This window comes from Protobothrops mucrosquamatus, unplaced genomic scaffold, assembly GCF_001527695.2.
Source record: "Protobothrops mucrosquamatus isolate PMUCROS unplaced genomic scaffold, P.Mucros_1.0 scaffold225, whole genome shotgun sequence".
In the NCBI taxonomy this organism is placed as follows: domain Eukaryota; kingdom Metazoa; phylum Chordata; class Lepidosauria; order Squamata; family Viperidae; genus Protobothrops; species Protobothrops mucrosquamatus.
In genome coordinates this window covers 708,421-721,918 of record NW_015386576.1, presented here as the reverse complement: position 1 = coordinate 721,918, position 13,498 = coordinate 708,421, and the positions used below count along the sequence as shown (strand labels likewise).

At 32.2% G+C, this 13,498-nt stretch overlaps 1 protein-coding gene across 1 annotated transcript in view; it reads left to right on the top strand.

The window, feature by feature from the left end:
• Positions 1–10,976, top strand: part of UBE2G2 (ubiquitin conjugating enzyme E2 G2) — a 12,640-nt gene extending 1,664 nt beyond the window's left edge. The window contains exons 2-6 of the mRNA XM_015814139.2: positions 906–941; positions 1,018–1,063; positions 6,955–7,073; positions 8,639–8,779; positions 10,349–10,976. Coding sequence (XP_015669625.1) covers positions 906–941; positions 1,018–1,063; positions 6,955–7,073; positions 8,639–8,779; positions 10,349–10,461 — 455 coding nt within the window. The 3' untranslated portion in view covers positions 10,462–10,976. The remainder of the gene's footprint in view (positions 1–905; positions 942–1,017; positions 1,064–6,954; positions 7,074–8,638; positions 8,780–10,348) is intronic.
• The last annotated feature ends 2,522 nt before the right edge of the window (positions 10,977–13,498 follow it).

The following is a 13,498-nucleotide window of genomic DNA, read 5'->3' as shown; positions in this document are numbered from 1 at the left end:
GGTAAATAAACTAAAGATAACTTCCAGATTTTTAACTAACTTATGGCAGCATAAACACTTGTGAAGTATAATGGGAAGTTTAGTCCAAAAATAATATCTGGAGAACTCTATAGTAGCTATCTCTGAGGTAAATGGTAGAATGAAAATGATGAATACAATGAACTCTTTATATTGTAACCTAGTTCAATCTTGCCTTAAAACGTGATTAAATATAAGGACTTCATGAATGACAGTCATGTATTCTATCAGTTAACCATTAGTCCATATATACAAAGGCCATGATTACTCAATATAAAAAAAATCATAATTATATGGTCTTTTGATTTGATGTTGCATCTTATTCCACTAGGGAGAGCAATAGCTCCTCTTTTCACCATGGTTGGTGTCTCTCATTCTCCTTTTCACCTACCTTTCTACTTTATTTTTTTTCCCTAGAAAATTATTGAACATCTAAAGTTTTGGATGAAGATGAGACCTTTGTTGTTAAAGATTTCACAGGAAATAGCAAATCTAATAATTCTCAGCAATATGTATGATAGAACAAAATTAATAGAAAGGTGCTGTATACTAAAAAAAAAGTTGTTTTTTAATATAGATAACTTCAAAGAGAAAAAGCAAGAAGCTTTTTCAGAATTTTCCAAACTACACTGCCACTGTAACTGTGCAATCACGTGCATAATGGAGATAGATTTAGTTTGTGCTCATTGCAGCCTCTCTTGCAAATGTATTTGGGAATATCCTCTTAAAATGTAGCCATTTGTACTGTTCATTTTATTGTAAATTTTATTGATTTTCCTTTATTTGACCATTATTACTAGACAAAAATTATCAAGGTAATATACATCTCTTGTTCTGAAAAGTAAGAAGTACAAATAAATACTTAAAAAGTTTTTTCTTAATTATAGAGTTGACTTTGAATCCTCCTGAAGGCATTGTAGCAGGTATGACATTCTATTTAAAGTATATCTGAATCTTGAAATTAGAAATCCTATATTAACATAATATTTTTTTAAATAGGGCCCATGAATGAAGAAAATTTCTTTGAGTGGGAAGCTTTGATAATGTAAGTTATTTGAATATTGTACATTTAAATTATGGATGGATTTCCACTGCTGAACATCATAAATAAAAAAAAGACTTTGTGAATGTTCTAATAATCAGAATGTCAAATTTTAGAATTTTTTTGAAACAGTTCAAACTTTGTTTATCTGTCCACATAAGTTACTATTATGCTTGCAAATTGATAGAATTCTATAATGCACTATTTTTTGTCTCAATGACAAGATTTTGTAAGCCACCCATAGTAGGTGGCCCTAACAAATATAAGTAAATAAATAATAAAAGGTATAATTTGCTGATCAAGTAGGTTTCATTTTATTTGCTCATAAATGTTTGTATTGGTCTTTTCTGCAATGTCTGAAAGAACCTTCAATGTTTATAGTACTGTAATAGTATTATAGTAGTTTATATAGCAGAGGAACCCAAGATGTATTATAGATATGAAGATGCCAGTTTATCTTCCTGGACAAATTTACAATGTGGAAGGAGAATTTTATTGAAGTCTTCTCTTTTACCTAATACAATCATTGCAAAATGCAATTTGAATACAAAAAGATAAATTTACTTAGCAAATTTCTAATGCAGTGGTTTTTAGTTTCTTATATTTTGTATCCCACCAGTTAGTTTACTCAGTTTATTGTTAGTAAAATACTAATGCCATGAATGACTTCTGGTGTTCCTTGCTACAGCTGCCATCAGGAATGAGCTGAGAGGGAACACTCTTTGAATATGGATCTGCTCTTTCAGGGCCATGGTATAGCCCCATCCAAAACAGACTCTATCCATTTTCCTTTTGATCAACAGTACTGATATTTTGTCTGGATTTAATTTCAGCTCCTTCTTTTGTATATATGCTATTATTGAACGTTGTCTAACGTTTAAGGGTACCAACTGCTTTCTTAGAATTGGTTGGTGAGGAGCAGCAAAATGGGTATCATTAGCAAAGTGATGAAACAGTACTTCAAAGCTCCAGAGAATCTTCTCCTGTTGTTTAATGTAGATGTTGATGAGCAGAATAGATAACATTGAATCTTTGACCATAGAGTAGGTCAGTGCTGTTTTACTGACTCAGACTTGCCAGATCCACTGCAAATAATGTAACTAAAACCTAGCCCTGCTAAATGTTTCAGAAACAATATAATAAATTATAGATTTGATCTAGAAGAAATAAGACATTTCACACACAGACCCTGTTTAGTTTTTGACTAGGACTCTCACAGTCTATCTGGGAAAAGTGAATATCTTCCCATCTTCAACTTTCTAAAAGAGGTGGTAGAGAGGAGAGAGACCTCCTGGACATTTGCTCTTCAGTAATAACATTGTCAAACAAATTGTAAGCATCAGGAAGATGTGCAATCACAAATTTTCTCTTTGGAAATGTATTTTTCCCTTGGCATTTGACTGTTTTCTTGACCTTTTGTATTTGTGAGGCTTTAAAATTACAAAATGCAATATATTATAGAAATACTAAAATAAATTAAAGATCATCATTAAGTAACTGACCTGCACATTCAGATCAAATCAAATCTCTATTATGATCAAAGGCCAACATAAAGAGAATGGGGTACAGTCAATTTAAAGGCAGTGTTTTTCAACCTTGGCGACTTTAAGATGGGTAGACTTTAACTGCCAGAATTCTCTAGGCAGCATGGGGGTTAGCAACCTCAGCAATTTTAAGATGGGTGGACTTCAATTCTGGCTGAAGAATTCTGGGAATTGAAGTCCACCGATCTTAAAATTGCCAAGGTTGAAAAACACTGGCATAGACAATACATCAGACTCTGAAAATATTCATAATTATAAAGCTAAAAATATACAACAGAAAATATACATAAAAAGTTCTTCACACAGTTCATGTTTTATTATAATTTTATGTTTACAGCATTAAATAGAAATATAACTATATAACTGTTGCATAAAAACTATAGTTTTAAAAAACCAAAACTATTGTACAAATAGTCCTTGACTTATGACTACAACTGGGGCCAAAATTTCCATTGCTATACAAGGCAGTTGTTAAATGAGTTACACTCCATTTTATGACTTTTTTGCCACAGTTGTTAAGTGAATCACTGCAGTTGTAAAGCAAATCATACGGTCATTAAGCAAATATGGCTTTCCCCTTTGAATTTGCTTGTTGGAAGCTGGCTAGGAAGGTTACTAATAGTAATCACATAACCCTGGACAGTGCAACTGTCTGAATTTCAATCTTGTGACCATGTGCCATTGTAACTTCAAATGGTCACTAAACGAATATTTGCAAGTTGCAGACTATCTGTAATAACCTTTGTTGAAATGATTTCCAAAATATGAGTGATTTTTTTCTTGCAGAGTTGCTGTTGATCATTTGCTTAATAGTTCTTCCATAGCTAATAAACTGTGCTTGTTTAAAGCATTTAGAATCTCACACAAGTGTCTAAAGCATGCAAATGTTCATCTTTCTTCCAACAAAACAATTAATTTGACTATTAAATTAGATTATGATTGTGAATACAAATGTATGCAAATAAATGCATTGAATTATATGCAGGCTAATATGTTTATTTCTTATTAGAATATCTTAGATTTGGAATTGATAATTTGTAAAATTTTAGTGTTCATTATTATAATAATGTAGCCACTGGTCATTGTTGGAACTTGGTTTAGCCTACAGCTAATTTTTAAAATAATAAGTACAACTTTAATCCAATATCTCCAAAAGTTATCTAGATATGTAATTATATGTTTTAGTTTATATGATATGTGAGTTTGTTTCAACTTGGAATTCCCCTTTGTGCATTAGGAAGTAGAAGGGAGTGGGATAAAATGAAAACAGAAGAAATAAACTTTCTATGAACATAAAACACTGATTATCTCATTAACTGACTTCATGTTTGCCTATTTAAGCATATCATTGCACGAACGTTCTCCACCTTTTTATTTTCTTTAGCAATATTTTAACATTGTATAATGCAAGTTGTAGTTGAATGTTTTGTGTATATTACAGGATACATGCATATCTGAAGATTGTATAAAACTAATATTCTGAGGTGTTTCATTTTGTCTCTTCTTCTTTAAGATGAAATCATTGACTTATAGTGAAAATTCTTGCAATTCATTTTTTTTACATTAAAAATAATTTATTGTTAAACTACAGTTATTGACTTCCAGGATATGAGGAACACCCCTCCTAAAGATATGGAAACAAACTGCAGAGAGTTGGTCCAAAAACAACCTCAAAATTTAATAAGCATTTACAATATACATGTTAAATATAAAAATAATATAAGATAATAGTTATTGAAATTATTAATATTTCTACCACATAAATTCAGTTTTAAGCAAGATCTACTTGAATGAATGCTGTAATAAGATTGTATCAAATGTTAGTTCCATTTTCAAGTGATGAAATCTCAGTGTATGAAATAATTGCAAACTACAGCTTCAATTGAGGTCAGGTTTTTTTTTCTACTTTGCTTTTGTGTGTTGGGCTAATTAGAATACAACACTGGAAAGTAGAAAATCACAAATTGCTTAGTGTGCAGAATGTAATACCTGGCTGCAATGTAATACCCTTTGTAAGTGAGTATACCCAAATGAGTATAGTTGGGCTTTGTTTTGAACAAATATATATTCTTTGATATCATTGCAAGGCCTAGTAGTTGATATAGCTGAGAAGATAGAAGCTGGAGTTCTTGTTGGATTGGGATACACTGGGAGAGAATTAAAATTAGAATTAGAAATTAGAAAATTAGAATTACAAAGATTCAAAGTTGTTTATGTAAATAGCATTCAAGTTATATGGTGTACTTTAATATACAGTATATTTGTACAATGTCTTAAGAAATATGTAGATGTATTGGTGGGAAATATGATTTAAATTGGCCTTTTTCCTGCTAATTTAAATAATATAAAGTATTGGGGCAGATTAATCATATCTGTATATGCTGTTGGAGACACGCACAGAAAAAATATGGTGAGAATAAAAGATTTAGGGTAGGGAAATGGAATAGTATTGTACCACTAAGTTGTATCACTAGGTTCTCAAAGAAAAATTTGAACTTGGGAATAGGGCTTAAAAATTATGTAGGATGAACATAATATATTGGACACAGGGTAGCAATGAATGTAAAGCCAAGTGAAATAAACGAAGTTTTGTTGAAATAAACCTTAAAAGGAGAACATGACAGATCTGTAAGTGAAATTAGAGAAATGCGAAAAGAACAGGAAAAATGATGAAGTATAACATAAAAGCTAGTCCCGTAAGGGAAATAGGGCGGTATATAAATTCTAATAATAATAATAATAATAATAATAATAATAATAATAATAATAATTTTTCACATAGTAATCTAGTTCTCTACAGATAAAATGGTTAAAGAAACCTGTGTGGAGGCTGTACATGTTCAGAAGCTTTCCCATTAACGATTTTAGTTTCTACAACAAACTTACATGTTTCTAGTGTGTATTACTTAAACACAGTTATTTAAAAGCTAGGCGTGCATTTTGGATGCATTTCTTAAGCCACTGCAATTCTTAATTATGAATATTGAAATTGCTTTTATTATTTGACTTGATGAGTTAAATTTTATTACATGCATCTTTTTATAAGGCGATTACTGAAGTTATCTTATAAGCCTTGGTTATTTAAAATCTTTTAAATTGCAGCTTTTGACACCTTTGTCCATGATGAATAAACAGTGTGTTCAAAGCAGCACTTTCAGTACTTGCTAGTAATACTTCTTGACGTGCAGGTACTAAAATCTGGAACATGCCTTAGAGACAGATTGAATATAATTAAATAAACACACCCTAGCAATTATGTAGTGTTGTGACCTTCCTTATAACTTAAATGTACAAACTTTGATTTCTCAGCCCTTCAGCTTTTTTTGTTTTAGGGTAGGAGTAATGGATGTGAGAAAGTTTAGCCTAAACTCCTTTAGGCTTCTTTCCTAAAATAAAATAGTCTGATGAAATTGGTATAGATTTACTATAGGGAATGTTCATTGCAGAACTGTTGTGCTGTGATTATTAACTGATAATGAAATGCAGGATGATCAGTAGAGAGCAGAGACTTGCTATCTTTTTTTATAATTTCTGTTATATGTATTTTATTTAAACGTGTGCTTCAGATTTGGCAAATGCTAAACCAAGAGACAGAATTCAGTAAAAGCTCAAATCTAAGCCTTCCAAAGTTGTCTTAATGTTTCAGAATTTCATTAGAACATTATGTAATCTTTATTAAAATAATTAACAATATAGAAGTGGTTCCAGCTAAGAAACCTATGAAGTTTTATACCATTAGCCCTAGCTATATTTGAATAAAAGAAGTCTTATACGTTAGAGAAGCTGCATTGATTTAAATTGTGCATATTCCCTTTGGATAATTGACACTGTCACTAGTTAGGAAAAACACTTTTCTAATTATTAGATAGCCAGTTTTATTTTTAAGAAATAAAAGTTAGTTATACAACCATATGCAAATTAGGGGACTTTTCTCATTTGCATCTAACTGTAACACAAATATGTGTTACATGTTTAGGATCTAATGTTCTTATCCCCAAGCACTGTTTCACAGTCAGAATGATTCCTTTCAAGGATGAAATACTGGTAAGTTGGAAGAACATTATACTTCTGCTAAAGTTTGAATGAGATGTTTTACAGCTAGAATATTTTGACATTGAAACCATTTGTATGTCCTAGTACATATCTTCTTTCTCAGTTAGTGAAACAGTACAGTAGGTATTCCTTAATGGTTTTTCTTATTTCAAGTTGGAAATGAATTTCTCTATTACAGTTACATAAAAACAAATGTTAAATGTAATACATAATAAAACTTTGAAATGCTACAGATTGTACATAATTCATTTGTGTGTGGCTAATTTAATGTTTGTTTGTTTGTTTTTGTGCTTCTAGGGGTCCAGAAGACACGTGCTTTGAGTATGGAGTTTTTCCTGCTATTCTGAGTTTTCCTCTTGATTATCCTTTAAGTCCTCCAAAGATGAGGTTCACATGTGAAATGTTTCATCCCAATAGTAAGTTTTGCCAGTAGATGATCCACTGTGTTTTCATATCAGTAAGAAACCCTGTTAAGTCTAGGTAGTCTAGTATTATTCATTTAGCCTCCCTCCCCCCCAAATTATGGCAATCTGAAGTTTGGTTGTAGCATTTAGCTTTAGAAATGTGTTGTAAGCCAGCTAGAGTTATGCTACATTAGTGGCCATATATATATTTTAAATAAATAATTACCCAGATTTATTTTATTTCATTATTTTATTTTATTTTATTTTTGTCTATACCTTCTTTTATCTTAAATTTTACCCTAGGACTATGAAAAGGGAGTAAACATATCAACTTAAGTATAGCAATTAACAGTTTGTAGTTACATAATAGTATAACATTTAAATAATATTAATTTTGAAACCTGGAAAATATGTTTTTTCCCCAGACTTCAGTAATATCATTACTAATATTTATTTACTGTTTGGTCTACCCTCATTTTATTCAGTGCCACAATCAAACAGTACCAAAGAAAAATACTGGAGTAATGATCAGAATTAGTAGAAAGTGTCCTTAGAGTTACTAGTACCCTAGCTGAACTTGACTGAAGGGGGACTTTATTGTTAATATTCAAAATATGAATAAGAAAGATCCAATACTTTCAATTGGAGTTTCCACTGAGATTTAGTTTTACAATACGAACTCTTAATTCTTAAATTTAGCTAACAATGTATTTCAAAATATATTTTGAATTAAGGGATACTATTTTGTGAATGTTACTAAAAACAAAGACAATAAAGAATATAAACATTAGAAGAATATTAGATATTAAGAATTGTTCTATCCCATTTATAAATTCCCAGATGTAATTTATTTTAAGTAAAATCATTTGCAGAATGAACTCAGCTTCTAATGATTTTAGTCAGTTTTCTTGGGAGCAGTATAAAAGTATCATCACCTTCTTCCAGCATGTTTTTAACACTTCATTCTAGCCTACAGCCATGGTATTACTTGGTATTTTCTGATTCAGATACCATATGCACCAGGCCTGACCCTGTTTAATTTTCAAGCTCAGACTAGATCAGCAAATTGCTATTTACTGAAGCTAACCTATTTTAAATACAACCATAATTTTGCAAAGCCAATTCTACACTTATTAACTCATAAAGACAGAGCTTCCCTCTTTTTTGTTGATATCTTGCTATTTTATGATGAAACTGGTATTTGCCCCAGTACATATTCCCTGTCTTGCATTCTTCTTTACTTCTTTTATCTGTCAACTTTATTAATCCTATAAATAGCTACTTAGCTATAAATTACTATAATGCCATTCTCTGACAAAAATGAAAATATATAGGAAAGCTATAGTGATGTTTAAGTTTCAGCATTAACTGCAGCCTAGAGAAAACTAGATTAGAATTGAAAGAGTATATAATTGCTGTCAGACTTCTCAACAAATGGTGTGTTAGATGAGATAGTTTCCATCCTTTATAGTAACTCTTTTTTATTAATATATTCTCAATTCTGTTAACAATTTTTCTTCAATCATTATTGCACTAATTTTAAGAATTCTTCCCATTTTATTGTCTGATCTTCTCAGTTTATCCAGATGGGAGAGTTTGCATTTCCATTCTTCATGCTCCTGGAGATGATCCAATGGGATATGAGAGCAGTGCAGAACGATGGAGTCCTGTGCAAAGTGTGGAGAAGATCCTCTTGTCAGTGGTTAGCATGCTAGCAGGTATAAGAAAGGGTAGCATTCATAGAGACAACAGGGTAGATAATTTGAAAAACACAAATCACTAGACTTTTCTAGAACATTTTATGTCCCAAGTTGTTTAATCTAGATTAATGGTTATACAGTTGGTCTCAGTAGTGACCCATGTAATGCTAGGGACTATGAAGAATTAATTTGAAGTCTTTTTGCTAAGCTGCTAGAAGGCCAATTTTAAAGGGCCATTCTTGAAAGTTAAAGAAATAATTAAGACATTTTTTATTTTAGATATTTGGTTCTAGCTTATAATGCAAAGTGACACAAAATTAATAGAAACATTTGAGTTTATTATTTTCATAATGCTTTTCATTAAAAATATAAATATAGATTTAAATATTAAAAATACAATTGATTAAAGTAATTAAAATGAATAATGGAGACAGATTCTAAATCAAAGAAATATCTAAGTGAATAGGTATGTGTTCAATTTTCAGCAAAGACATTCCATAATGAGGCTTATCTAATTGCTTATTTTACACAATTCGTACGACTATGGAAAAGACTCATATTAGAGCCATAGTTAAGTGAACATGGGCAAGCTGTGGTACAATCAATAGGACATTCTTTCTGAGCAAAAAAACTTGAGTACTATATGAAAATAGTATCATTACTGAGCTGTTTTGGAGCCTTCTAAATTAACAAAAACTTATTGAAAATTACTCAGTAGCCTGTTATAGACTTTAACATTGAATTTACCATTGCATGTTATATTATTGTGGCAAAGATATAACTATCTAGGAGAGTTTATAATTGTGATATTAGCCAAGGTAATGAGTACCTCTGGCTACTGAGTCTTCCAGCAATATGGCTGATTCTGTGCAGACCCATTCAGAACAGTTGGAATTCTATAGTAACAGACTCTTGGTTTCAACAGGATTCAACTCCAGCTTCTTTGTCCTTATTCACAATATCTCAAGAAGATCCTATGTTCTTTTTTCCAAATCTTTTCCTGGTAGTACGGATTTTTTTTCATTCCTTACATTTCTTCATGGATACTAATGTTTCAGTTCCTTAATATTCTGTTTGTTTATGATGTGAGTAGGAGAAATATTTAAAATCCAAGATCTTTCCATTCTCATATTCTTTGTGTACAATCAGAACTCATAAGTACATAAGGTGCTTTGATTTGAAAGAAATGTCAGGGTATTTTCAGCAAACTACAGCCTGAAGTTTCCTTTTTCTTCTTACATGTGGGTGTAGGAAGATAGATGTAAATGGATGAAATTAAATATCAAGACCACTTTACTTGTAATGCCAAGCCACAGTATGGCATGGGGCCCGAATCAAAACTTAAAAGAGCTTTATGTAGTTATTAAGAAAGAAGATTCTGATGACTTGTATTTGTTGTAATTGATTGGAGTTATTGTACTCCATTCTTTTGGAACAATGCATGAAATGAAATAAAATTTTGGAATTCTTGAACTTACATATGTTTTACTTATAGTGTGTGTGGTTCTTTTAATGAAAAACAATGTAAATAAGCTGATGTTATTACTGTTTTTTCCCCTATTGATCAGCCTTTTTTCCTCACTTTAGAACCAAATGATGAAAGTGGAGCCAATGTGGATGCTTCTAAAATGTGGAGAGAAGACAGAGAACAGTTCAACAAAATAGCCAAACAAATTGTCCAGAAATCACTTGGTCTTTAAAAAAAAATACCAAACAAAACAAAACATCTGAAACTCTTGACAATCTTACTGTTGAACATTTTATAGAGAGAAAGTGATAGTAAAACTCTGAGCTGGTACCAAAAGACAAATCTTGCAAAACTGTTCATTAAATTTTGCTCCTCCCTGTATATAAGCATGCACCAACATTTTTACACTTTGGAAGAAAAATCTTTCTCAATTTAAGACATACCAATAGATGGTATGCAAATACTGTAGAGCTGTAATCAGTTTCTATTAGTAAAAACGTCTTAAAACTTAAAACTCTGCAGTTATATCATTACAGTATCATTCACCTGTGTAAGTAGTAGGATTGAGATGATCTATGAATATCTTACTGCTTAGAAAAGTAGTGAAATATTGTTAGTGGAAATTATTTGTTGCCAATGAGAATTATCCTTTTAAGGATTTTTATTTACATAACCTCATTTAATAAAAAAAGAATGTTGACCATCAAAATGTTACACAATAAAGTGAACTATCTTTGTCCTGGGGAAGAAGTGGTCAGTGTAATCTTACTTCCTGTTATAGCATTCTGTTTGCCTAATTTAATAACATTTTTTGTGATTGGCCTTGAAGATATTCAAAAGGAATATATGACATCGTATTTGGGTCAATCACCAGGACCAGAGGTTTACTCTTTCAAGCTTTTGGATTCATGCTGGACCTCATCTTCAAGCAATTTCTCTACTGGAATATGTGCTTTCATCTGTTCTGTGACTCCTGTTTATGTAGTGCCTTCCTATTGGTTGATTGGTGTGTTGATGATTGGCGATTGGCTGTTTCCTTGGGCTGGCAAGCCCTTGGCTCCTAAGTACTTGATAGGCTGATGGTAATTCAGCATTCCTGTTAATTGACAAGGGGCCTGTTTCCCAGGCTTCAATCATTTCCCTGGCTATCTTTGCACCTGCATGTCCAATAATCTTAGTTGCTGCGAAATTAAATGTGTGTCCTTGTTCATTGCAATGAGGCTACCAATGACTTCGGATCTCCTGGTCTGACCACTCATTTGTGTTCTTGCAATCTGGATGATTAGCTTCCTCCCTGTTTGTCCTACATAGTCACAGGGGCAATCCATTCAAGGGATCTGATAGATTACATTGGAAGTATCTCCCACCTCCAAGCGTTCTTTGCAGTGCATAATTTGTCCTCGTATGGTAGCCTCTGGGCAATGTGTGATGCCCACTTGCAGATCTCGGCAGCTGCATTCTACTGCTTCTGAAATGTTTTTGATGTATGGCAGGTTATGCCATATAGTTGGTCTTTTATCTTCTTTCTTTTCTCTCGATTGCTTTTTGTGCAGGCATCTTGTAATAAATGCTTGTGTGTACATGTAGACATGAACAATTCAAGCATAATGGGTAACCACAAGCACTTATTGCAAGATGCCTGTGCAAAAAGCAAAGGAGAGAAAGTAGAACACAGCTGCCGAGATCTGCAAGTGGACATCGCACACCGCCCAGAGGCTACCATACGAGGACAAAATTAAGCACTGTAAAGATCACTTAACAACTGTGTCGAGAAAATGGAGAAAAATTCAGTTCACAACTGTCTCACTTAGCAACAGACGTTTTGAGTTCAATTGTCGCAAGTTGATGACTACCTGTATTTATATACAAGTATAAAATGAAAATAAGATATTTTTTTCTTAAAATACATTAATTATATTAATACTTTGGAAAATACTGTACATCATCATGGAACAAATGTGGAAGAGGGTGTATTTTGCTGAAGTTAAACTCCATCTTGGTAAAATGTAGATCATTGCTAAGATCAAAACTATATGAACCAATTTGGAATGGAATATTGTAGAGATAATGTCAGTTAACACTTCTAATTCAATTGGCATTTGATGGGAGATTATTTAAATTTGAAGAGATTTTTACATTGCCTATTAGGACCGGAAAGCATTCAGAAGATGTACTTTGCAAATTGTGTTAGCACAAATGAGTAATTTGAAATATTAAAACAGAGACATGATAACATCGTTCTGATATTTGAGAGGCTGCCACAGAGAAGAGGGGGTCAACCTATTTTTCAAAGCACCCGAAGGCAAGACAAGAAGCAATGATTGGAAACTAACCAAGGAGAGAAGCAACCTAGAACTAAGAAATTTTCTGACAAACAATAAACCAGTGGAACGGTTTGCCTTCAGAAGTTGTTGGTTTTCCATCACTTTTAAGAAGAGATTGGACAACCATTTATCCAGAATGGGATAGGGTCTTCTGTTTGAGCAGGGGGTTAGACTGGAAGACCTCCAAAGTCCCTTCCAACTCTGTTATTTGAGAGCTGTAACTTTGTTAGTTTTATCTAGCTGGTTCAAAAGCAGTATTTGATTGATTGTGCAGCTGCATGGACATACTCCACTTATGGGCCAGGCTACTGATTACACATGCATGTAGAATCAAGTAAGAACCTTGCAAAAGTTGGAATTGCTTTAACACATAATAGGAAAAGATGAATAATGATACAAGTTTCCGGTGTATCTACTTCGGCTGTACTATGAAGCTGTGTCATCTTGAAATGAGGACACTTTAATAATTGCTTTCATAATGAAGGCAAACTAATTAATACATTCACTTTAAATTGTACTTTGTTAAATGTGTTTGTGATGATGCAATATGCCTACTATTGGAAATGCATGATCCAGTTGATTATTTGAAAGGAGGAAATTCCATTATCTGGTATAATTTCCCTGTCTCTTGAGTACTAAATTTAGTAATTACCTAACCAATTTTGAAATAAATTTAGGAAATGACATCATAATGCATCTAGCTGTTCACGATGTATCTTGCTGTTCTTTTCTGCCAACTTAAGTCTTTGGTCAAGAATGTATGATGGTACCTTCTGCATTGCAAAAAAAAAAAAAAACAACCAACCCACTATGCTTCTTAAAGAGTTCATTAAACTTGGTTCTTGAGAAAAATAGATGTTAATGTAATGGGCGCATGAGTAATTCTTTAATCTACATTTTCCACCTCTCTGTTCAGAATGTTTGCCTAGGGTTTATCGTTTTAAT